This window comes from Rattus norvegicus, chromosome 9 (assembly GCF_036323735.1).
Source record: "Rattus norvegicus strain BN/NHsdMcwi chromosome 9, GRCr8, whole genome shotgun sequence".
Lineage (NCBI taxonomy): Eukaryota > Metazoa > Chordata > Mammalia > Rodentia > Muridae > Rattus > Rattus norvegicus.
In genome coordinates, this window is record NC_086027.1 from 2247869 (window position 1) to 2273282 (window position 25414).

General features: G+C 49.2%; 1 protein-coding gene across 2 annotated transcripts in view; it reads left to right on the top strand.

Annotated features, from left to right (window-relative positions):
• The first annotated feature begins 987 nt into the window (after positions 1 to 987).
• Vav1 (vav guanine nucleotide exchange factor 1) overlaps positions 988 to 25414 on the top strand; it is a 47050-nt gene continuing 22623 nt past the window's right edge. The window contains exons 1-9 of one of the 2 annotated variants that reach the window (XM_063266662.1): positions 988 to 1347; positions 18941 to 19057; positions 19516 to 19574; positions 19665 to 19733; positions 20014 to 20122; positions 20211 to 20306; positions 23665 to 23733; positions 23909 to 24012; positions 24621 to 24720. In XM_063266662.1, the coding sequence (XP_063122732.1) occupies positions 1144 to 1347; positions 18941 to 19057; positions 19516 to 19574; positions 19665 to 19733; positions 20014 to 20122; positions 20211 to 20306; positions 23665 to 23733; positions 23909 to 24012; positions 24621 to 24720 (927 nt within the window). In that variant the 5' untranslated portion in view covers positions 988 to 1143. The remainder of the gene's footprint in view (positions 1348 to 18940; positions 19058 to 19515; positions 19575 to 19664; positions 19734 to 20013; positions 20123 to 20210; positions 20307 to 23664; positions 23734 to 23908; positions 24013 to 24620; positions 24721 to 25414) is intronic. The other variant, NM_012759.2, reaches the window with a different exon arrangement.

Genomic DNA, 25414 nt, shown 5'->3' on the forward strand with positions numbered 1-25414 from the left:
CACACACACAAAGTGAGAAAATAAAATGTAATAAAAGTAAAAAATGGCCTTTAAAGTAGAATATATTTTCTAATTTTACTATAGTTATATCCGTTGGTAATTTCCTACATGTTAACAGGCTATCTTGGTTCTTCCCACCGTCAGCCCCCCCCTCTGACTTTCCCCAAGCACTCCCGATGAGAGTGGACTCTCTACCTTGTCCCCACTTACTTGCTCTTTTTTAACGCGCTGCGCCCATTACTGCTGCCTGTGGGCAGTTGGCTCCTTCCTGGTTTGATCTTGTGCTGCCACCACAACTGCACTGAGTTCATGAGCACAGTGGCCATGGCATGGCATGGAGACAGCGCTTCATCCCCCACCCTACTCTCTCTCTTTTTTTTTTTTTTTTTTTTTTTTTTTTGATCTGGGGACCGAACCCAGGGCCTTGAGCTTCCTAGGCAAGCGCTCTACCACTGAGCTAAATCCCCAACCCCCCCCCCCTACTCTTACCTACTTTCTATCCCTTCTTCCAAGCCTTGGGGTGGCAGCGGAGATGTTCCACGCATGGCTGAGCACTCAGTAGTCAGTGACATAGGAAACGACGGAGTGAATTAGTGTGGTGGGTACAAGTGCAAAGGCTCTGGGGCAGGAGGGAGTGAAGGACAGAGAGAGAAGAGGCTGGCGGGGGTGGGGCAGGGTGAACTTGGGTTTTGACCCTGTGGAAGAAGGAAGGTGGATCCAGAAAGGTTATGGGTGGTGGAAGAATAGTCGAGACCTGACTCAGTGTTCAATGGTCCCCTTTGGCTGCTGCAGGGGCAACAGACTGTGAGAGAACAGGGCCATAGACAGGGGACCAGGAGAAGACAGAGGAGGTGACAGCCTATGTGCCTACAGCTGGATGAGGTAGTGCAGGTGCCCAGGTCTGCTCAATGTGGGTGGAGAAGGGGAAGGTCACACTAGTGAGGGGAAGGTGTGAGGGTGGAACTGCAGATGCTCCCCTCCGCCCCACGGCTCCTCCCCACCCCCACCCCGGGGCGACAGTTACAGTCATAGAAGAGGAAGTGGTGTTGTAGTTGTCCCCACTGGGGCAGGCAGCAGCGGTGGTGAAGGAACGAGGGTGCACGGGGCCTCCCCGAGGGGCCAAGGGAGAGGCAGGCAGCCACTATGGAGCTCTGGCGACAGTGCACCCACTGGCTGATCCAGTGTCGGGTGCTGCCTCCCAGCCACCGTGTGACCTGGGAGGGGGCCCAGGTGTGTGAGCTGGCACAGGCACTGCGGGATGGTGTCCTCCTGTGTCAACTGCTTAACAACCTGCTCCCCCACGCCATCAATCTGCGGGAAGTTAACTTGTGGCCCCAGATGTCCCAGGTAAGTCTGCCGGGTGATGGCAGGGCATGGCTGGATGGAGATGGGGAGGTCTGGCTCTGGCTAAGGGGAGGTGTTGAGCAGAACAGAGCTCTGGGTAGGTTTGTAGACTCTTGGTTGCCTTGTGTCTGTCCTGGGAAATTTCCCTAATCCCCAGCTGACTCTGTTTAGATCCATTTAAATTAAGGGGTCCTAAGAGGCCTCCTTGTAGTTAGCCAAGAGGGTGCATGAGGTTGGAGCACCAGATTCAAGCATTGAAGAAAGAGGCCTTCAGTTTCTCCTCCACCGTGGGTGGCTCCTCCTCTTCCGCCTCTTTTGTCTCTCCCCCCCCCCCCACTCCTTCCTCCTCACATCTTCCTTCACCTCCATTTCCTGTCGTGCCTTTGTGCTGTGTGGCATGGAGCGCTGGGGGCTGCAATGTGAGACCCCGTGGCATCCTAACTCTATCCATTTCATGAAGGGCCCATTGAATGCAGGGCCCAGGCCTAGGATCCTAAAAAGGTCCTGGGTGACCCCGACTTTCTGCATTCTCCATGCTTCAGGTGGACGGAGGCATGGTCAGACTATGCCCTGGTGAGCTTAGGAAATGTATTCAAATCCTTATTTGAATGTGGCTAAGGTGGTGGTGAAAGGTGACTGGTGGCTTTGTATTCTCTTGTCTGCTTTCCCAGGGATGCTGGGGTTTTGGGGGGCCTGATAGCCCTAGAAATGGAAGTATAGGTTCAAGTTAAAGGGACACAAAGCTTTACCATGGGGTGTGAAGGACATAGTCATATCTAAGGGAACATGGCCTTGCCCTGGGCTCTGAAGGACACAGCCTTGGTGTAAGTGACATCTGTCCTCTTGCCCTCAGACTGCCAGTCCTGCACAGCCTGTTTGTACAAGTCCCAGGAGGCTGTCCTTGGAAATGATGGTCAACGGGACTGGAGCCTGGTCTTTTCCCTCATGTGAGGGATCCGATGGAGTTGAAGGAGGAAGTTACTTTAAGAATGGCCTGCTGGGGTCTCTAGGATATTTCTGGGGTTGTCAGTGAGGCAGCAATCCCCCAAGCTGTTGCAAGTTCCCTGGAGGAAGTAGGGAAGAGCAGCCCCTGTCCCCCGCGGACTTTCCCTCTTCCTGGCTGCAGGTCAGCAGAGATTTGCTTACATTTGCCTGAACTCCAGTAGCTTCAAGGGCTTGGGGAAGTAGTCATGGGACTCTTGGGCCCCAGCTCTGGCGGGACTGGAGGTGCCCTACGATGTGGCAATCGCAGCTCTTGGGAAAACAGTTAGAGTTAAGGATGAACTTCCATCCCTGTGTATCATAGCCAAGGCTGATTTTCTGAAGGGCAAGTGTGCATGGTGTTAGTCCCCAGAGGACCAGCTGTGTTCCAATGACAGTCCTAGTATGTGTCAGCCAATGCTGGGAACTTGGCTCTGGCCCCCAAAGAATTCTTAAACTCAAGGAGACAGAAGAAGATGCATCTCAGGCCCTTGTGCTCTAAGAATGTAAGAAAAACACTGCTTGGGAGAATTAGGACTTATACAAGAGGGGATATTTAAGCTGGGTTTTGAAGAATCAGTAGGAGTTTTCTCTTTGTTCCGGCTCCCTATGCTCAGTTGTGTGAAGCCTCAGGCTGGGCCAATGTTCACTGTAATCTTCCCCACCACCTTCTCTCTAGCCTCTGGTCTTTCTGACTTCTTAGGGAATTCTACATCTGGTGGAGGTGTGTGTGTGTGTGTGTGTGTGTGTGTGTGTGTGTGTGTGAGAGAGAGAGAGAGAGAGAGAGAAAGACAGACAGACAGAGAGAGAGAGAGAGAGAGAGAGAGAGAGAGAGAGAGAACCAATGGGTATGCCAGAGGAAATACCTTATGGATGTCCCCTCTGGGCCTCTGAGGCATTTGTTAGCAGAATTAAGCCAGGAACAGAGTGGCCCATGGGATAGGGAGGGCAGAAAGAAAAAGAAAAAGCCATGGACTGGGAAACAGCAGAGATAAAGTTGTAGAGATTGGAATGAGAAGACTAGTTTCTTCCTTTCCTTATCTCTCTCCTTTGTTGAGGAAATATGGAGGAAATAATCTATATACCACGCACCCACTCATCTACCCACCCATCTATGCATCCTTCTATCCACTCATTCACCCTTCCATCTGTCTGTCCATCCATCCACCTTCCATCCATCCATCCATCATCCATCCATCCATCCATCCAGCCAGCCAGCCAGCCAGCCAGCCAGCCAGCTATCAGGTTCAAAAGAAACTTGGGGCAAATGGCTTACCACAGTGCCTATTAGCACACCAAAGCACATGCTGGTGTTTAGACTTCTTACCCCACTCTCCTCCCTACACATCACCAGCTTAGGGGGTTGCCTTCCCAGTTTCCTCTTCCTATAGAACCCTGCCATGTTGACCATGTGCTCTCTGCACTCTTGGTCCCATCTCTTGGCCCGCCCTCCTCGCTTGCTCTTCCCCCTCCCAGCAAGCCTGGTCTGTTCTGCTGGCTATGCTCAGTCTACTACTTTCTCTCCATGCGCTGTATGCTCATAGGTGATTCTGGCTGTATTCTTCCTCATAGCTACAACAAAACTTCCCCATCAACCATACCTCAGGATGGTCTTGTACTCACTTTATACATGTGGTGCTGAAAATCCCACTTTATGCTCTCCTCCCTCGCCCCTCTCTCCTTCCCTTCATCTCTCCATCCATCCATCCATCCATCCATCCATCCATCCATCCATCCACCCATCCACCCATCCATCCATCTACCCACCCATCCACCCACCCATCCATCCATCCATCCATCCATCCATCCATCCATCCATCCACCCATCCACCCACCCATCCATCCATCCATCCATCCATCTACCCATCCACCCATCCAACCACCCACCCACCCACCCACCCATCCATCCACTCATCCATCCATCCACCCACCCACCCATCCATCCATCCATCTACCCACCCACCCATCCACCCACCCACCCATCCATCCACTCATCCATCCATCCATCCACCCACCCACCCATCCACCCATCCATCCACCCACCCACCCATCCATCCATCTACCCACCCATCCACTCATCACCCGTCTACCTGTCCATCCACTCATCCATCCACTTACCCACCAAATCTATTGATCCACTTGTTCTATTCATTTATTCATTTATCCACCCACCTACTCTCTACCCATCCATCAAACAGTGACTGTTCAGGGAAAGCCCTGCCCTTGGTGCTGGGGACTATGGGAGTGGGACACACATGCTCATTTCTTATCCCACTATATCCTAAAGGAAGGAAATGCACCAACGAGACAATAGGGACAGGGTACACTTTCAGGAGGTGGCTCATACTTTGAAGAAAGCTATGCATTTTTGAGTAAGGAGTCTAGGAAACCTCACTAGACTAGAGCAGACACCTGGGGTTGGTGAAGGGGAGCCTTGTGGATGTGTGGGTAGTGACCCAGGTGTGTGTGTGTGTGTGTGTGTGTGTGTGTGTGTGTGTGTGTGCTGCCCATTCAAAGGTCCTGAGGTATGTAGTGGCAGGCAGGTATCCATGTGCTCAGGGCAGTGACTTTCCAGCTGTTTGCACTGGTGTTGGAGGTCTGAGTAGAGCATTTTCAGACTGGCCAGGGCCCATGAGGTCTAAGACCCACAAAAAGGCTGATGACATCATGGTTAGAAACAGAGGCTTCAGACATCACAATCGTATGCTTCCCTCCTCTGTGGGTCTGTGCAGTCCTCCATGTGGAACTCTGGTCTGAGGAGAAAGAGATAAGTTTTGGGAAAGGCCCAGCAGGATTCCAGACTCAATATACTCCAGGAGAAGCAGGAATTGGTGTATAACACATTGACAAGCCCCCAGCCCCAGAAAACCATGCAGACGGGCATGAGCTGTACCGGTTGTCATGGGCATAGCCCTGAGTTGGCATGTCTGAACTGGAAATAGAAACTAACATAGCAATTGGCTTGGGTCTAGTGACTTGGATATAGCATTTGCACATACATTAAAAAGCAAGGTGAGGCCCTCCCTGCAAACCCTGTGGGCTAGCTACAGGTTCAGTTAGAGACCCTGTCCCAACCAGACAGAGACTGATAGAGCAGAACACCTGATGTCCACATCTGCCCTCTGCATGCACATGCACACGCGCACATGCGTGAGCACACACACACGAGACAGCAGTGTGGAAACACAGGTACATAGTGCAGTATAGATGGAACGCAGGGTGTCAGTGTCTGGATGTCAGGGAACACAGCAGGAGCTTTCGCATAGCCAGGTGTTTGGTGAAATGATCCATTTGCGTGACCGAAATGTAAAGATTCGTGGAAATGAAACCCCCAACACTGTCCCTTGCTGGGAGGCACTCTCCTTTTGAATTTTCCTGTCACTTATGAGCCTCCCTGAGTGCGTGCATGCAAACAGCAACTAGGAATTCAGGCAGTTGTGGGCAGGAGAATGACCCCGGAACAGCCAAACCGGAAGGTCTGCACTCCTTGTGGACGGTGGCTTTGCTATGGCTATGGCTGTGCAGATGGAGCCCTTCCCACGCTGTGTACTGAATCACCTCCCCAGACCCGGAGGCCACACTCGGTTAGGGCGAGTTGTGCACAGTGGCCTACGGAGAATGGCTGGACACTCAGGTCAGGGTCTGATGCTCCCTTCCGGCCCTCCTCCGTCCAGGCCCAGCTGCAGTGATCTTTTGTAGGAAGCGGAGCCGAGCTCGTGGAGGTGGTGGCAGTTGGGTTCAGATGACAGTCCTGTACAACACTTCACTTCCTGAGCGCTGGATGGTACACGTGTACCACCTGGTATACAGGCTGCTGGAGATGGAACCCAGGGCCTTGTGAATGCAGGGCGAGTGCTCTACATACTAAGGCCCAGAAGCAGCATGTAGTCTTAACCCCAGGTCCAGGCGAGTGTGAGGGGGGTGGGGCGTTGGCGGTGCCTGGGCTCATTGCTATCTCCAGGAAGACTGGGAAGTTGTTGCTATTTACAGTGTGTGATCAAGCCAAGGATGCTGTGAAGATCCCACGGTGAACAGGACCTCACCTCCAAGACTTTAATTCAGGCTCAGTTGGACGAGATTTGAGGCCCTGAGGCTAGAGACCTGCTATGCTCTGATTTCTAATTCCAGCTGCAGGATCTTGGAGAAGTGTCATAGTTACTTCCCTATTGCTGGGATAAGTTGCCAAGGCAACTTATAGAAGAGTTCATTAGAGGTTATGGTTATACAGGGATAAGAGTGTGTCACCATCAAGGTGGGAGTCATGTGGCAGAAAGAGCTGGGAGCTCCCATCTTGAACAGCAAGCGGGAAGCAGAGAGAGCAAACACCAGTGCTGTGAACCACCTCCAGAGACAGACTAACAGGGCCACCACATCTAAACCTTGCCAAACAGTGCCATCCGTTGACGGCCACATGTTCAGATTCCAGAGATGATGGGACAGTTTTCCAGTGTTTGTCAGGCTCAAAGTTCCAGGCTACCGTCTACCATGGTGGGGAAGGTCTGGTGGAAGGAGTGAGGCAGCTGGCCACAAACTGTATCACTGTCCGGAAGCAGAGATGGACTTTGGTGTTTGACTCTCACTCTCTCCTTTTCTCTCAGCCCAGGACCCCAGCCTATAGGATTGCAGACCTACAGTTACAGTTGTGTCTTTCCACCTCAACTAACCCAATCTAGACCTCACAGGCAGGTACAGAGGTTAAATAATCTCTCACAGGTGTAATTGGAGGATTGGCTCCTACCTAACCCCATATCCAGTCAAGTTGATGACACTAAACATTACAGGAAGTTACTGAAAATCTCCACGACTCAGTTCCCTATTTATATCTCTCTTTGTCTCAGCTGCAGTGGAACTTAGGACTTCCTGAACTAGACCAGTGCTCTACCTCTGAGAACTTCCACCAGCCCCTCACTGGGGGATTCTAGGCATGCTTCCATCCTGACCACGCCCCCAGCCCCTCACTGGGGGATTCTAGGCATGCTTCCATCCTGACCACGCCCCCAGCCCCTCACTGGGGGATTCTAGGCATGCTTCCATCCTGACCACGCCCCCAGCCCCTCACTGGGGGATTCTAGGCATGCTTCCATCCTGACCACGCCCCCAGCCCCTCACTGGGGGTTTCTAGGCAGGGCTCCACCTTGACCACACCCCAGCCCCTCACTGGGGGATTCTAGGCATGCTTCCATCCTGACCACGCCCCCAGCCCCTCACTGGGGGTTTCTAGGCAGGGCTCCACATTGACCACACCCCAGCCCCTCACTGGGGGATTCTAGGCATGCTTCTATCTTGACCACGCCCCCAGCCCCTCACTGGGGGTTTCTAGGCAGGGTTCCACCCTGGCCACACCCTCAGCCCCTCACTGGAAATCGAGTCATTCAGTCCTTATTGTTGTCCTCTCAAGGACAAATGTCAAGGTTGGGTCTTGTGACAATCACAAACGTTATGTTTGTTTCACAGGCCCTAGTTTTGTTTCCTCAGACATCTGGTTCAATTGCCCCTCCACCCTCGTCTGGGGGGTTTATTCCAGCCACAGGCCTCTTAGCCTTTCCTTCAACACACCTATCATGGTTCTGCCTTAGATTTTTTGCGCTGGCTGTTTCCTGTCTGGAACAGTGCTCTTGTCAGTTTCCACCTGGTTGCCCTCTCACCTCCTCCGAGCCTTTGCTTAAAGATCAGTCTCTCAACACCTCACTGAACTCCCACCTTTCATGCACTGCTTAATCCACTTTTTCCTTGTGTGTCGTGTGCTCCCATATGTGTGCATGTTTGTACACAAGCCTGTGGAGGCCAGAGGTCAATGATGGGTGTATTCCCCAAGTGCTCTTCTTCTGCATTTAAAAGATTTTTTTTAAGGTTTCCAATTGTGAGCACTTGTCGGTGAGGACACCACACTTGTGTGTAGAAGCCAGAAAAAGCCTGAGGTGCTGCACACCGTGGAGCTGAAGTTATCAGTGGAGTTGGCTGCTGGAACTGAACTTGGGTCCTCTAAGAAACACTACATGCTCTTAATCATTTTGCCAGCTCTCTAACCCCACCATCTTTTTGAGGCTGGCTTGTGATACCCAAGAATCCTCCTGTTTGCACCACATGCTCACCCCAGTGCTGAGATTACAAGTGTCACCACTACATCCTGCTCTTGTCCTACTGGAATCCTGTTGGATTTGAACTCATGTCCTTGTGCTTGCACAGCAAGTGCTCTACCCACTGAGTCACCCTAACCACACCTAATTCTTTTTTATATATTTTCTCCTGTGGTGCCCACAACCTTCTGACAAGCCATATGTAGTTCCTTGGTACATGAGAGACTAGCTTCATTGGTTCCAGTATCAGCCTACGATTTGATTGCTTGTAGAAAATGGTGTGTTATTTTGATATATTCTACTTGCATCCTCCCTTGGCTTTTACATCATCTGTAGGTGAGTCTCCACAGCGGGCAGAATGCTATGGAAGGAACCACACACTCTATTATTTAGGGAATGATGACATTACAACCTGTGCAAGCTGAGTACAGCATAATTTATATAAAAAAATTCTTCAGACAGAATCTTATGTAGCCCAGGTTGCCCTTGAACTCGCTGTGCAGCCAAGGATGTTTTTAAAATAAAAATAAAATGGAGCTCAATCAAGGAAGGAAGATCCCCAATGCTGACTTCTGGCACACACACGTTTGTGTGCACACATACACGAGTGCACACACACACTCATATACACATATGCACAGTACACTCATATGTACACACACACACACAAACACACACACACACACACACACACACACACACACACACGACTAAATTTAATTTAAATAGAAAGCAGAAGGAGGGAAGAAGGCAGGAAGTAGTGACAGTTCACTGTGCTCTGTCTCCTAAAAGCAGCAGTCTGTAAAGGACCACAAAGCCTTCAGAGGAACAAGGGGCGAGTGTATGGTAATGAGAGGGAATGAAGCCACCATTGATAAGTGATGCAAAACACTCTCTTTGTTCATATTCCTGTCTTTCTGATAATAAAACAAGGCGGAGGGAAATATATACGGCTTCTATGCAAATCAATCTTTCTTAGAGCCACAGGGGATTCAAAACTGCTCCTGGCAGGGAACAAGTAGGAGGCTCCCATTGAGCCAGTCATCTCTTTGTTGATTCAGCAATTGTTACTCAGTGCTATCAGATCTGGGTATGGGGTGCACACCTGGAAAAAAAGGTGCATGCATCTGTGCCTTAGAGAGGGTGATATTCTCTCTCTCCCCCCACCCCTCTGGAGAGGGAGAGGGAGTGGGAGAGAGACACAGAGAGACAGAGACTTAGATGAGAGCTAGTGAGATGGCTCAGTGGGTAACACTTGCTGGCAAGCTTGACCACCTGAGTTTGATCCCTAGATCCCACATGGTGCAAGAATGATGTACACACACACACACACACACACACACACACACACACACACACGTATGCACGCAATGTCCAATTCATTTCTTCCCCCATATCTGACTGTGCCATGTCTGAGTTTAACCAATCATGGCTCAACTAGTAAAGAGCTTGCCTTGCAAGCAGTAGGACCTGAGTTCAAATCCTCAGCATTCTGGGCTTCAAAGCTCAGGAAATCTATGAGCTCCAGGCCAGTGAGAGACTCTGTCTCAAACAAAACACAAGGTGAATGGCTCCTGAAGAAGAGCCTTCTAGCTTGTTCTCTGGCTTCTGCATGCACAGCAAACTGAGTGGAAGCCCTGGGGAGGGGACTCCAGCCTGTGTTGGTCACCACAGATCGTCTGCTTTGCAGCCCTCAATCCTCAGCTCTCTCCACAGTCCTTCCATTCTATCAGCTGAGAGAAGTCACCATGGGTGGCTTCAGTCTCTGGGGGGATATGCAGGTTTGTGGCAGACTGCCCCAGCACATAGAAGGGTCTAATATGCAGGTTTGTGGCAGACTGCCCCAGCACATAGAAGGGTCTAATATGCAGGTTTGTGGCAGACTGCCCCAGCATATGGAAGGGTCTAAAAGGTATGGCGATGCCTGTTTCATTTGTTTTTTTTTTTTTTTAACTTGGGGATGAGGGCAGGGTCCTGAAAACAATCCACTTGCAGATACAGAGGATCGGGAGTAGCTGTTCTTTGTAAAACAGGGGTGTGGGGCCTGTCAGATCCCCATCATCTGGATAAAGCCGCAGTCATGAGGACCTGAGTTGACCAGATATGATAGAATCTGTCTGGACTCTTTACAGTGAGAATATTGATCTCTGACCACCCAGCCTAGTCCAGTGGGCCAACTCAAGGTTGAGAAAGAGACTTTGTCTCTAAAAACCTAGCTGAGGTCGAAGAGATGGCTCAGGGGTTAAGAGCGCTGGCTGCTCTTGCTGAGGGCCCAAGTTCAGTTCCCGGCACCCACGTGAGGCAGCTCCCAACATCTGTAACTCAGCTTCAGGGGCTCCAGTGCACATCTTCGGCCTCTCTGGTTCCTGCAGTCATGCATCCGCACAGCCTATCGCTGGGGGATTCTAGGCAGGGGCTTCCCACCCTGAGTCCCATCCCAGCCCTTAGGTGTTTTTACTTTTTTGAGTAGAGCTGCTCATCAGGAGTCCAGGTTGCACAGCTTTGTGTGTGTCACTGTAGATGTCGGGAGACTCTTTTCAAAGTGGATGCAACTGTCCCGTTGAAGGTCATGCTGTCCAACACTCTTCCCTACACTGGCCATCTCCACACTGGCCATCGTCTCTCTGACTTACTGTGGCTGCCAGCTGAGCCTTCCTTCCCTTCTGCCACCCCACGGCTGTACAGTTCGTTGTCCTTGTTACTGCACACCTCAGCTGTCTGTACTTCCTACCCATACTCACCAACACTGTCACCAGCTGGTATCCAGAGCACCGTGGCATCAGGGCCCTGTTTTCCTGATCCATTCCTGGGTCTCAGTACTGGGTAAACAGTAAATGCTTAATATATGCCCGCTGAGTCAATTCATGACTGGGTTTTGGGGTCAGGCTTTGTGTTGGTGCTCAGCTCTGAAGTGGAGAGGTAGAATCTCCTTTTTCTCTCTGTTTCTCGGGCTTTCTCCTTCTCTCCCTCTTTTCCTCTTTCCTTTTCTTCCCTCTCTCCGTTCTTCTTCCAACCCCTCCATATTTGTCCCTCTCCTTCCCTTCTATTCCATCATCTTTATTGTATGAATAATATTTTGTCTTCTGGGGGAGATGTGAACTCATGTCTACTCACCCCAGACAGGGCCGACATCTAGGAAAAGCAAGGATACCACCAAACTCCAACTTGGTGAAGCACGTGTCACTGGGTGACATATAGGAACGTGGGTCAGGGGTCACTTAACAGGAATGGAAATGGCTTTTTTTTTTTTTTTGGTTCTTTTTTTCGGAGCTGGGGACTGAACCCAGGGCCTTGCGCTTCCTAGGTAAGCGCTCTACCACTGAGCTAAATCCCCAGCCCTGGAAATGGCTTAAATACAGCTGTATCACCAAAGCTTGGCAAGGATGGTGATTGGTGGAAGCTGCCTGCGGACAGCTCCGCAGCGGGGCAGTTGTCTCTTCCAGATGCCTTGTCTTGTCTGAACCTCTTCTGGGCAGTTGAGCTTGTCTGGGAATGGTCACCAGTAGTCCTTACAGTTTGTGCTTGGGGAGGGCAGAGCCTAGAGCATCTAGTCTGTTTCAGGGACTTCCTACTTCTTTCCCGAGCCTAACGGACTTTTCCGTAGGATAGAATGTTGCACCTCCCCTTAGCACATCCTGTGTCTTAATGAGCTTCCTTCCAAGGTAGAAGGTTTCATCTTGAGGGAAATTGCTACACAACACCCTCTTCTCTCTCCCCTTGCCTTCTCTCCTGTCCACAATCTTCTCCCCTGCCCCTCGTTTCCCACCCGTTTTTGTGGTACCCTGGCCAACCTGGAGCTCACTCTGTAGTCCGTGCTTACCTCAGACTTTAGCCATCCTCTGCCTCATCTTCTGAGTTTACAGACATACACCACCACACTGGGATTTCATTCCTGAATTTTGGTCGGAGAACCCAAGGCATGATGACCTTCCAAGGTCCCCTGTTTACCAACTTCAGCAGGGAGCCACCAGACACCTAGTTGCTGAGGGCTTGCTGGGGTATGAGGTGACAGGGAGAGAAGAGGCAGCCTGACTCCCAGAATGCTTTAGACTCATGGTGAAGAGAGGGTCATCAGTTCCTCAGTTCAAAGCTCTGGACAGGACAGACAGCATGGCCACCCTCTGGGAAGCCTCAGTGAGCCAGCAGGACATGAACGATTACAGGGCTGAAGGAAGGCGAGAGCCATCCTTACACCCCTTTCTATCTTCCCCAGTCAAGCCTGGTAACAGGCATTTCCTGTTTCCGGCCATCTCCTGGGTTTGGGTTGTGGGTGTGGAAAGCACAGAAGACAGAATTTTTGTTGAGTCTGGGTGGCTTTCTCCCAGCCCCCAACAGAGCCCTCTGACCTGACTGCTACTTCCTTGAGCAGAATTCTCTCTAGTTTGGGCAGAGGCACCAAAAGCCAACTTCCTGCTTGACCACAGAGCCTGGCTACTGATTTGCCTGAGGCCTTGCTGCTCATCTAGTGCATGGTCCTCTTGTGCTGGAGAATAAGGGCAGCAGAGGGGTTGTCTCCACAAAACAAGGAAGAGTTCTCCTTCCACGTGCCTCCTGCAGCTTCCTGTCCCTCATCATCTTTTTACATGTCTCATGATACCGGGAAGTTCTTCTGGTGGTCTAACCGCAGTCACTGCTTTCTGGTTCTTTTTTTTTTTTTTTTTTTTTTTTTTTTTTTTTTTTTTTGGAGCTGGGGACCGAACCCAGAGCCTTGTGCTTCCTAGGCAAGCGCTCTACCACTGAGCTAAATCCCCAACCCCTGACACTGCTTTCTGAAGGAGCCCTCGCTCTAACCAGCTACTCTAAAGTAGTGGAAGGAGTTATGAATCATACTACCTTTGGAGGGGTCATGTGACTTGAGGGAAGGCAGTCTCAAAGCTCAGCTGATCCTCTGAAGTTAGGAGGGGATTTCCTTTCTTAGCCCAGTGGCCTTAGCCTTAGCTTCACCTCTGGTGTTGGCCTGCCAGTCCTGTCTGCCTGTCTAGGATTAGTCCAGGGCCCACAGGACTTCCGAGTGGTATATATAATTCCTGTGATGTGCTGGTACCTACTCTGTCCCTCTGCGGCCTGGCTGTGATGGCTCAGTGTAGTTCATGGAGCCAGGGGCTTAGTTCTGTGTGTTTCCCCACATTCCTGCTTCTGCATGTGTGACTCTGGCAGGTGATGTCCCTTTGAGAAGCCTCAGTTTTCCCACCTGTCAGACAGACGTCCTTTGTTTAGTCACTTTGTCTTTCACCTGTGCATGTGTTTCTTATTACAATTAAGTGTGTGTGCATGTGCGTGTGTGTGTACATGTGTGTGTGCATGCATGTGTGTGTGTATGTGTGCGTGCGTGTGTGTGTGTGTGTATGTGTGCGTGCGTGCGTGTGTGTGTGTGTGTGTGCGTGCGTGCGTGTGTGTGTGTGTGCATGCGCGTGTGTGTGTCTGTGTGTGTGTGTGTGTGTGTGTGTGTCTGTGTACATGGGTGCAGATGCCGGAGGAAGCCAGAAGAGGGCATTGGATGACCCAGAGTTGGAGTCACAGTTGTTTGTGATATGGGCTGGGAGCCAAACTTGGGTCCTCTGCAAGATGGATTGCTGGACAGTGTCAGCACTCCTGGACATTCTTGAGGGTTTTAGGTATTGAACCCAGGCCCTTGCTTTAGGACCGAGTTGTCTCTCTGACCTTCAGTAACTTAGAAATCAGAATGCATTGGCCTTTGGTCCGTGTATGTATGGGTTTTGATCATGGCTGCTCTACTTGCTTCTCCTTTGGAATCTTTTCTGGTTTTTTTTTTTTTTGACCCCATGAGTTGAGTTAAGAGTTTCTGACAGGAGTTGGGGCGAGGGGCCCATGTACCAGTGACTGCAACATTGAGGAAAATACCTCTCTCTTCCCTGGAAGCTGTTAGCTGCTTACAAATCCCCAGCGAGGAGGGGATCCTAGTGTGACTCCCCCCCTCCTTCAACACAACAGCTTCTCTTGAGCTCTATCCCTAGCCCCAGGTCTTAAATAGTTGTCCAAATCTAAGAGCAAGCCCTTGAGTGACCTGTGGTCCTTAGATAATGGTGAAGTGTCATGTAGGGTTGTTACAAGTGGACCAGTTAGTTGTCTGTGGGCTTTTGATGGTGCAGAGTTATACACGAGGATCGAGCTCCACTTGGCCGACAATCCAAGATAGCTCAAAGTATACTCTAAAGCTGGGGCTATGGCTCAGTGGGTAGAACATTTGTCCAGTGTGCACAGAGTCCTGGGTACCAGGCACAGCACCCACCCAACCTGGGGGTGAACTCCTGTCATCCCCAGCCAACCAAGAGTACAGGACTACATCCTTATCCTTGGCCATGCCGTGAATCTGAGGCCATCCTGGGCTGTATAACAGCCTCTCTCACAAACAGAAAGAAGGACTGTAGAGCGATGGTTTGAAGAAGAAAGTGTGCTGGTTAGTGTGCAGACTGGAGCTTTGTTTCCTACAATCCAGTGGAAAGCCAGGAGGGAAGTGAGGCATCCTGTGATGCGATGGGACTCGGAGACAGGGGAGTCCCTAGAGGCTCACAGGCATAGGACAACAAAGAAACTCTGTCTCTAGCAAGGTGTAAGTTGAGTTCAATGCTTGAGCTTGTCCTCTGACTTCTCACATGCTTGCATGTATGTACTAATACACATAACATGCACAGTCACGTACACATGCAAAGTCTTAGACACAGGACAGTTACAGCCTCTCTAGGCAATGGATGTTAGCCCCTACTGGGGCTAACAATAGGTTTGTAATGAGTTGATGGCCACACCCTTCTATCATTTTACACTGATGCCACTGGGTCCAGGAGCTGGGGAGCGATGGTTGCTGAGAAATGATCTTCGCCATCGTGTGATGGATGAGTTTACTGGGACCCCATCATCAGTTCAGACGGTTACGACATGGTGTGATTAATACCATGCATTCATTAGTAGAGGCTTAGACATTGGAATGTGTAGGTTGATGGAGAACTGTGCACATTGTGGTGATGAGTGTGATGATGGCAGTGGAGAAGGTGATAGTGGTGATGATGGTGATGATGGTGGTGGTGGTGATAGTGATGGTGACAGTGATAATGGTGATGATGATGGTAATGGTGATGGTGGTATCGATGATGATGGTACAGGTCATGATGATGATGATGGTGATGTTCATGACTGATGACAATGACAATAATTTCTAGATACTGAGGGCTCACACCAGGTCAAGCTCTTTGGAAGGCTCTATCACTGCATTTCCAGATACTGTAGACAAGCTCTCCCTGTGTTTGTAGCATCCCCGTTTACCTGCTTATCAATGTGCAACAAATTACTTCCTAGCTTGATAGTATGGTTATCATAGGCTTTTTGGGTCAAGAATTCTGAAGTGGTTTAGCAGGGCAGTTCACCCTTGAGGTTTCTCTTGAGGTCACAGCCAAATGTTGGACGAGGCACTTGATGGTCATTGGATGAGTCATTCGATGATCTACTTCTCAGGTGGTTCGGCCATGCAGAACCTCAGATCTCCTCCACAGCACTGATTGGGCAGACTCGTCACATGGCTGCGGTGAAATGAGCAAGAAGTCAGAGAGCACACAAGGCCACGGTGCCCAGCTTTGAACGGTCCCTTGTCATTTACCAATGCTCAGTCACGTAGAGTGAGCTGCTTCAGCATGGGAGGGGTTGTAGGAGAGATTACTGCGTTCTCTTCACGGACACTGGGAGCTGGGCACCATGACGGCTATCTTGGAGGCTGGGAGCTGTTATCACACTTTTGAAATAGCTGTAGATTTATGATGATAATTCCTATGGACAGGAGAGATATCTCAGTTGGTAAAATGCTTGCTATATATATACATTTGAGGACCTGAGTGTAAGTCTCTAGCACCCACATAAAAATGTACCTGTAATTCCCAGCACTGGAGGGGGAGACAGCCAGCCCGCCTAGGCTAACTGGGGGGCTGTGGTGTACTGCTTCAGTAAATAAACCAGAGAGTGAACATACAGCATACCTACACACACACACACACACACACACACACACACACACACACACACACACAAGATTTCTGATCATTTTTAATCTCTTGCAAGGCCAGCAGCCCCACATGAATTTTTTTTAATTGTCAGAACACCTTGTTTAGTATTTATACTTCTATGACTTGCTGTACAATCTTAATGAGTCATGTGCCAAGCCCGGTCATTTTTAAAGATGATTTTAGTATGAATTGCATTGAGTTTATAGCTTAATCTTGGCATGGTTGAAATACATTTTCCCCTACTCCAAGGCTCAGAGAATGTCTCAGAAGAGGAGGCAGAAAGAATGCCAGGAGGGATGCTGTCAATGGCTGGTCTTCTGTACGTGCATAGCCATAACTCTCATGAGCTGACCACAGCTGTCGGTCAAGGCAGACGTCCCCAGCATGGACTGGTGGGTAGAGGGTGGTAGGCTCCACCATCTCTGACATTGACAGCACACAGTTTGTAGGGGTGCAAATCATTCTTTGTAGATGATGTAGCTACTGGTGGAATTCCCCTCTCCAGTGAATGCTCCACACCCATGGGCAGCACGAACTGGACTGAGTGGGCTGTAAAAACCAAGAAGGACATGGAGTTGTGAGGGGACCATGTTGAGGAAGACTTGGGAGGGTAGACAGAGTGGACACCATTATATTTCCATTGTATACATAAATGAAATTCTCAAGGATAAAGAAAAATTAATATTAAGATAAAAAAGTATGGAAAAATTAAGAAAAAAGATCACAGCCCAGTTTTCTTTTAAAAGGTTTACTTTATTCTTGATGTTAAAAATTAATCCCAGCACTTGGGAGGCAGAGGCAGGTGGATCTCTGTGAGTTCAAGGCCAGCCTTGTCTACAAAGTGAGTTCCAAGATAGCCAGAGCTGTTACACAGAGAAACCCTGTCTATGAAAAACAAAAGCAAAAAAAAATTGTTTTGCTTTACGTGATTGAGTGTCTTGTGTGTTTGTCTGTCTGTGCCTCATGAACTTGCCTGATGTCCAGAGAGGATACTAGGTCTCCTGTAACTGGGCCATGATGGTGGTGAGCCACCACACAGGTACAAGGAACCAAACCCGGATCCTCTACAGGAGCCACAAGTGCTCTTAACCACTGAGCCGTCTCTCTAGCCCTAATTTCTGTGGCTTTTATACATAGATACGATGACATATGATCGAACTTCCATCCACCCCGCCCCCTTCTCCTGTGTCCCGCCCAGCACAGTTTCTCCCAAGTTCGTGTCATTTTTTTATAATTCATTATACCCTGCTAGTGCTGCTTGTGTGGGGGGCATCCACTGGCGCCCCACCGAGGACCTTACCCTCAGCAGAGCATGGTTTTCTTGCCCCCAAAGCTATGTGCTGCCAAGAGCTCCTTAGCAAGGGTGGGGCCCAGGACGTCTACCAGTCTATGTCAAGGTAAGTCAGCCGCTGTTCTCCCCATCCTCTGGCTCTCATGGTCTTTCTGTCCCCCCTTGCAGCAGTCTCCGAGCCTCATCTGGGGTGGAGTTAATGCCGACGTCTCATTAGGGCTAAGCACTTACCCTCTTCTTTTCAGCACAGAGTCCGATATTCCTACAAGATGCTCAATTGTTTGGGCTCTCCATGCAGTCACTTCTGGTTATCTTCAACCCTACTGCAGCCAGGTCCTTCCTGAGATAAAGAATGTGTCTAGCCTTTGTGTCTTTTTGAGTTTACCCCCCCCCCCGCCCTCATGCAACCTCTGATAAGTCCCATCACCACCCCCTGCACTTGCTCTAGGACTTTGACAAACAGTATCTTATCTTAAAAAATAACATTTTCGGGGCCCAAAGAGAGGGCTCAGGGGTAAAGGTGTTTGCTTTAAAGCCTAATTGCCCGAGTTTGATCCTCTGGACCCACACGGTGGGAGTAGAGTGCTGACTGCTGCAAGTCGTCCTCTGACCTCCATGTGTCACTTGGTCACACAGAGAAATGTGTAATAAAAATGTAAGATTGCCTAGCTGGGTATGGTGACACGTCCCAGCACTCATGAGCCGGAGGCAGGAGGGTTATACAAGTTCAATGCTAGCAAAGGTTACACGGTGAATTCCAGGCCAGGTTTTGTTAATTACCATCATTATTGTGGGTGTGGCTGTACATGCATATGCCACAGTTCCCTTGTAGAGGAGAAAGGACAACTTTGAGGAGTCCATTCACCTTGTCCATCTTTGTGTCGGTTCTGGGGATTGAACTCAGGTCCCCAGGTTTGCACAGCATGCACCTTCAGCTGGTGAGGCATCCTGCCAGCCCAATTTTGTTTTTATTTACACATATATTTATTTTTTATACCTGTGTTTTCTGGTTTGCCTGTGTGGTATGTGTGTGTGTGTGTGTGTGTGTGTGTGTGTGTGTTTGTGTGTGTGTGTGTATGTGTGTGTGTGTGTGTGAGGCGGGGGAGACAGAGACAGAGAGACAGAGAGAGAGAGAGAGACAGAGAGGGAGAGAGGGAGAAAGGGAGAGGAGAGAGTGAGGAGAGTCTGTGTGTGCACACTCGGTAGTGTATCCCCAGCTTCATTTCTTTTCCCCATAGTTCCTTTGTCTTAAGAACATCCGAACCTTCCTGTCTACTTGCTGTGAGAAATTCGGCCTCAAGCGCAGCGAACTCTTTGAGGCTTTTGACCTCTTTGATGTGCAGGACTTTGGAAAGGTAAGCTGGATTCCCAATGAGTGTGTGTGCGCGTGTGTGTGCGTGTGCGTGCACGCGCACCTGAGGGCCTGCCTGTGCATGTGCCCATAGACTACTAGGGAGCCGGTAGCAGAGCCAGGCTGGCCTTCCAGGATGCTACCCGGTGTGGGCTTGGGGAACGGGAAAAAGTTCAGGGTCTGTTCTACTTTCTGTGCGACTGTGACTTGTGCTGTGTGTTTCTGCCTCTCTGATCCCTCATTTCTCCTATGTAACAAATTAATGCCTTGCCTTGCCTGAGTGATTGTGTAGATCTGATAGTGGGGAGATTTTGTTTGGGGTACAGGGATATATAGAAGGTGCTGGGCTATGCCCCCCAAAGTCTGGTGGGCATGTCTAACTGCACTGTATAACCTCAGGTGCTGGGAGCCTGAGGGGTGGTTGTGGAAAGGAGTTTTGAGCAGTTATGATCTTTATCACAGGTCATCTACACCCTGTCTGCCCTGTCATGGACACCCATTGCCCAGAACAAAGGGATCATGTGAGTAGAGCCAAGGCTGTGAGGCTGGCCCCTTCTTGAAGCTACTGCCCACTGTCCCACAGCCCTGCTTATGCCCATCTGGTTCCTCAGGCCCTTCCCAACAGAGGACAGCGCCCTGGGTGATGAAGATATTTACAGTGGCCTTTCAGACCAGATTGAGTGAGTACTAGGACCCGATAGGTGCAGGTTTGTGAGACACAGTGGAGACCGGAGCCTGAGAGACACGAATCGGTTCTGTGGTCTGAGGGACACAAATCTGTCCCATGGTCTCAGGACATGAATCTGTCCTAGGGTCTGAGGGAACACGGATCTGTCCTGGAATTTAAGGGGACATATCGCAAGACTGGGGAGAGGGTGGCTGACATTTTGGATTCATCCTTGATTCTGAAAGTTTCTGATGGGTCCTTGGCTTGGGGTGTGGCCTGAATCTGTCCCTCAGTGACACCGCAGAGGAAGATGAGGACCTTTATGACTGCGTGGAGAATGAGGAGGCAGAGGGGGACGAGATCTACGAGGACCTAATGCGCTCGGAGTCGGTGCCCACACCTGTGCGTGGGTCTGGGAAGGGCCGGGCAGGTGGGAAGGGTGGAGACGGCTTCTGGGAGCTTCACCGGCCTCTTTGGTCCCTACTCACAGCCCAAGATGACAGAGTACGATAAGCGCTGCTGCTGCCTGCGGGAGATCCAGCAGACTGAGGAGAAGTACACAGACACACTGGGCTCCATCCAGCAGGTGTGCTACATCCCTGGGTCCTGCCAGGGGCATCTTCTTCCTGCCTCCTCATAGGGAGTCTTAACTCATAATCTTTCTGCCTTAGCTTTCCGAGAGCTGGGATGACAGGCATGTGCCACCACACCTGGCTCCAGTGCATGCGTGCGTGCGTGCGTGCGTGCGTGCGTGCGTGCGTGCGTGCGTGTGTACGTGCGTGCATGCATGCATGCACGCGTGCGCATGTGTGTGTTTTAAATCTAGATTAATAGAGAAGGATAAATACAGTAAACAACCCACTCGGTTGTTAAATCCAACGGTGGGCAGCCGTTGCCATTGTTTAATTATGTAACGTGCTACTGTTCTAGACAGATACACTGTATACCTTATCTGTAATCTTTAGGCTCCCCACCTTCCCCATCTGCCAGAACCCATGAATCCTCTTTATGTTTCTGAATTCCTCCATTCCCGACATTTCCTGTTGAGAAGCCCCACCCTGCATGGTCTCATGTGTGAGGTTCTCTCACCTAGCACACTATCCTTGAGGTCTTTCCACATGTGTTGGAGCCTGCTCATTGCTGAGTAATTTCTAGCCAGTAGATGAACCACACATGGTCTATCATCTACTGGTCAACATTTGATGGCATCCACTTTGGGCTACTCGTGATAACTCTGCCTTGGAACAGTTGATGGCAATTTTTTAATGAACATTCTATTTCTTTTGATATTTCTTTAATTAAAAAATTGAATTTATTAATTTTATTTAAGTGTGAGTATTTTACCTGTAGATATGTATGTGCAACTTGTGAGTGCTTGGCACCTGGGGAGGTTAGTAGAAGGCACCAGATCCACTAGAACTGGAGTTATGGAGTTTGAGAACCACCATATGGTGCTGGGAATTGAACTGGGTTCCTTGTCAGATCAATGGCACTGAGCCATCCCCTCATCCCTCTTTTTTTTTTTTTTTTTTTTTTTTTTTAGACATTTTCATTATGTAGCCTGGCTGGTCTTAAAACTTTTGATGTCCTTGCCTACACACTCTAGCACTGAGATTTCAGGCATGTGCCACCATACCTGGGTCTCCATTTCATTTCTAATCTCTGTATTTGCTTGTCTCTATTTATGTGTTTCTGCACATTTCTCTGTTTCTGTCTGTACGTCTCTTTTTTAAAAAATAATTTTTCTTGGATATTTTATGTATTTACATTTCAAATGTTATCACCTCCCTCGCATCACTCATACCCCTACCCTTCCCCCTGCTTCTATGAGGATGCTCCCATCCCACCCACCCACTCCAACCTCAATGCCCTGGCATTACCCTACTTTGGGGAAATGAGCCTTCACAGGACCAAGGGCTTTTCCTCCTATTGATACTGGACAATACTATCCTCTGCTACATATGTGTCTGGAGTCATGGGTCCCTCCATATGTACTCATTGGTTGGTGGTTTAGTCCCTGGGAGCTCTGGTGGGATCTGGTAGGTTGATATTGTTGTTCTTCCTATGGGGTTGCAAATCCCTTCAGCTCCTTCAGTCTTTTCTCTATTTCCTCCATTGGGATCCCCATGCTCAGTCCAATGGTTGGCTGCAAGCATCCTCATTTGTATCAGTAGGACTCTGGCAGAGCCTCTCAGGAGACCCCCATATCTGGCTCCTGTCAGCAAGCACTTCTTGGCATCAGTAATAGTGTCTGGTGACTGCATATGGGCTGGATCCCCAGGTGGGGCAGTCTCTGAATGGCCATTCCTTCAGTCTCTGTGCCAAACTTTGTCTCCATATTTCCTCCTATGAATATTTTTGTTCTCCCTTTTAAGGAATGGAGAATCCACACTTTGGTCATCCTTTTTGAGCTTCATGTGGTCTGTGGATTGTATCTTGGGTAATTGAGCTTTTGGGTTAATATCCACTTATCAGTGAGTGCATACCATTGTTTGTGATTGGGTTACCTCACTCAGGATAATACTTTCTAGTTCCATCCATTTGCCTATGATTTTCATGAAGTCATTGTTTTTGATAGCTGAGTAGTACTCCATTGTGTAGATGTACCACATTTTCTGTTGAAGGGCATCTGGGTTCTTTCCAGCTTCTGACTATTATAAATAAGGATGCTACGAACATAGTGGAGCACATGTCCTTGTTATGTGTTGGAGCATCTTTTGGGTATATGCTCAGGAGAGATATAGCTGGGTCCTCAGGTAGAACTATGTCCAATTCTCTGAGGAACCCCCAGACTGATTTCCAGAGTGGTTGTACCAGTTTGCAATCCCATCAACAATGGAGGAGTGTTCCTCTTTCTGCACATCCTCGCCAGCATCTGCTGTCACCTGAGTTTTTGATCTGAGCCATTCTCACCGGGATGAGATGGAATCTCAGGATTGTTTTGATTTGCATTTCTCAGATGACTAAGGATATTGAACATTTCTATAGTACTTCTCATCCATTTGATATTTCTCAGTTGAGAATTCTTTGTTTAACTCTGTACCCCATTTTTAATAGGGTTATTTGATTCTTTGGAGTCTAACTTCTTGAGTTCTTTGTATGTATTAGATATTAGCCCTCCATTGGATGTAGGATTGATAAAGACCTTCTCCCAATCTGTTGATTTTGTCCTATTGACAGTGCATTTGCCTTATAGAAGCTTTGCAATTTTATGAGGTCCCATTTGTTGATTCTTGATCTTAGAGCATAAGTCTTTGGTGTTCTGCTCAGGAAATTTTCCCCAATGCCCATGTGATCGAGGCTCAACCCCACTTTCTCTTCTATAAGTTTGAGTGTATCTGGTTTTATGTGGAGGTCTTTGATCCACTTGTACTTGAACTTTATAAAAGGAGATAAGAATGGGTTAATTTCTTTTTCTTTTTTTTTTTTTTTTTTTTTTTTGGTTCTTTTTTTCAGAGCTGGGGACCGAACCCAGGGCCTTGCGCTTCCTAGGCCCTGAGCTAAATCCCCAACCCCAGGAATGGGTTAATTTCTATTCTTCTACATTCTGACCTCCAGTTGAACCAGCACCATTTGCTGAAAATGCTATCTTTTTCCCCATTGAATAGTTTTATCTCCTTTGTCAAAGATCAAGTGAACATAGGTGTGCGGGTTCATTTCTGGGTCTTCAATTCTATTCCACTGGTCTATGTCTCTATGTCTCTTTATCTCTGTGTCTCTGCCCCAATTTCTCTCTCTGTTTATGTCTCCATCACTTTGTCTGTCTGTCCTTCTATCACTGTGTCTTCTCCTTGTCATTTCTGAGTTGTCGTTCTCTCTGTGTGTCATTTCTGAGTTGCCGTTCTCTCTGTGTGTGTCCCTCCTGGCTCTTCCTTGTTTCCATCTCCCTGGTTGACCTAAATGGAAGACCCTCTTCCACTTTACCTTCTTTCCGATCTCCTCAGCACTTCATGAAGCCCCTCCAGCGATTCCTCAAGCCTCAAGACATGGAGACCATCTTTGTCAACATTGAGGTGAGCTAGCAAGTCCCTAAACATCTTTGTCTTTTCCAAGGAGATCCTCTCTGACTGTCACTTGTCCTGGGGCTCATGTATGACTCTCCTGTCCTGCTGTTTTGTCTGTGCCTGTGTTTGTGCCCAGGCTCCAGCCCCAGCCGCATCTCTTTTTTTCCCTTTTCCCTCTGGATAGGAGCTGCTCTCTGTGCACACCCACTTCTTAAAGGAACTGAAGGATGCCCTGTCTGGCCCGGGAGCAACGATGCTGTATCAGGTCTTCATCAAGTATAAGGAGAGGTAAGACATGGCTGACAAGATCCTGGAGGTCATAGTCATGCCTGAGTGGGACACTGAGAGACATTAGAGACTACTGGGCAGGATTCTTCATTGAATGATAGTTGGAGGCTGAATGAATCCAGGACTTGGGGGATTCTAGGCAGGGCTTCCACCCCTGACCACACCCCGAGCCCTTCACTGGGGGATTCTAGGAGAGGACTCCCTCCTTGAGCCATACATACCCTCAGAGCTGGCTTTTCCAGATCTTGTTTAATTTTTACCTCTGTTGTGTGTCACTGGGAAGCTATTGTTTCCTCATCTATGAATGGACATGTTCAGGGTTACAGTGAGGATCAAATAAACCGTTGTATAAGGTACTTAGCACAGGGCTGACACACAGTTGGTGCTCGATAATTGTTGGTGAAGTCAGCAACCACTGGTCACAGACTGTATGCGGCACTCTGCCATTAACAATTATGTTAGCCCTCTAGGAGGCATTGTTGCCAGGCCTGTGTTGCAGAGGGAGACTGGCTGGGGTTATGCATTTGGGCTGAATGAGGCCAGAATGGGTGCTTAGATATCCCTGACTTAATACTCACCCTTGCGTGGTGTCCCACCCTGGCCCACAGGTTCCTTGTTTATGGCCGTTATTGCAGTCAGGTGGAGTCAGCCAGCAAGCACTTGGATCAAGTGGCCACAGCACGGGAGGATGTGCAGATGAAGCTGGAGGTGGGGCTGTGCCACCCTTGTGGGATCCTTGTGGGCTCCCTCTGCTTTATGGGTCCTGGGGAGCACAGGGCAGATGGAGTTGGGTCCATTTTGTGGTTTATAACTTTTTGTGTGTGTGTGGGGTGTGCACAAATATGTATGTGTCTGTCCATGGTCCACACGTGTATGTGTGCCCACATACATGTGTGTGCACATGCTTGTGGATATCAGAGGACAACCTGGGGTCTTTCTACCTCCCTTGTTTTTGAGACAGGGCCACTCACCTAGTAGGCTAGACTGGCCAGGTAGCCCCAGGGACCTGTGTGTCTCTATTTCCCCAAGGCTGGAATCTCGTGTGAACCACCATGCCTGATTGTGTGTGTGTGTGTGTGTGTGCACATGTGTGCATGGGTATGTTCATGTAGTAGCCAGAAATCTACACCATGCGTCTTCTTATCTACCACATTCTACCTTCATTTTAATTTAATTTTTATTTTATTTTTGTGGGAGTTTTGCCTGAGTGTATATATCTGTGCACCACTTTTGAGCAGTGCCTGCGGATGCCAGGAAAAGGCATCAGATCTCTTGGAACTGAAGTTAAGGATGGTTGTGAACCACAGTGAGGGTGCTGGTAATTGAACCCAGGTCTTCTGCAAAAACAGCTGGCACTCCTTAACCACTGAGCCACCTCTTCATTCCCTCTTTCACATTTATG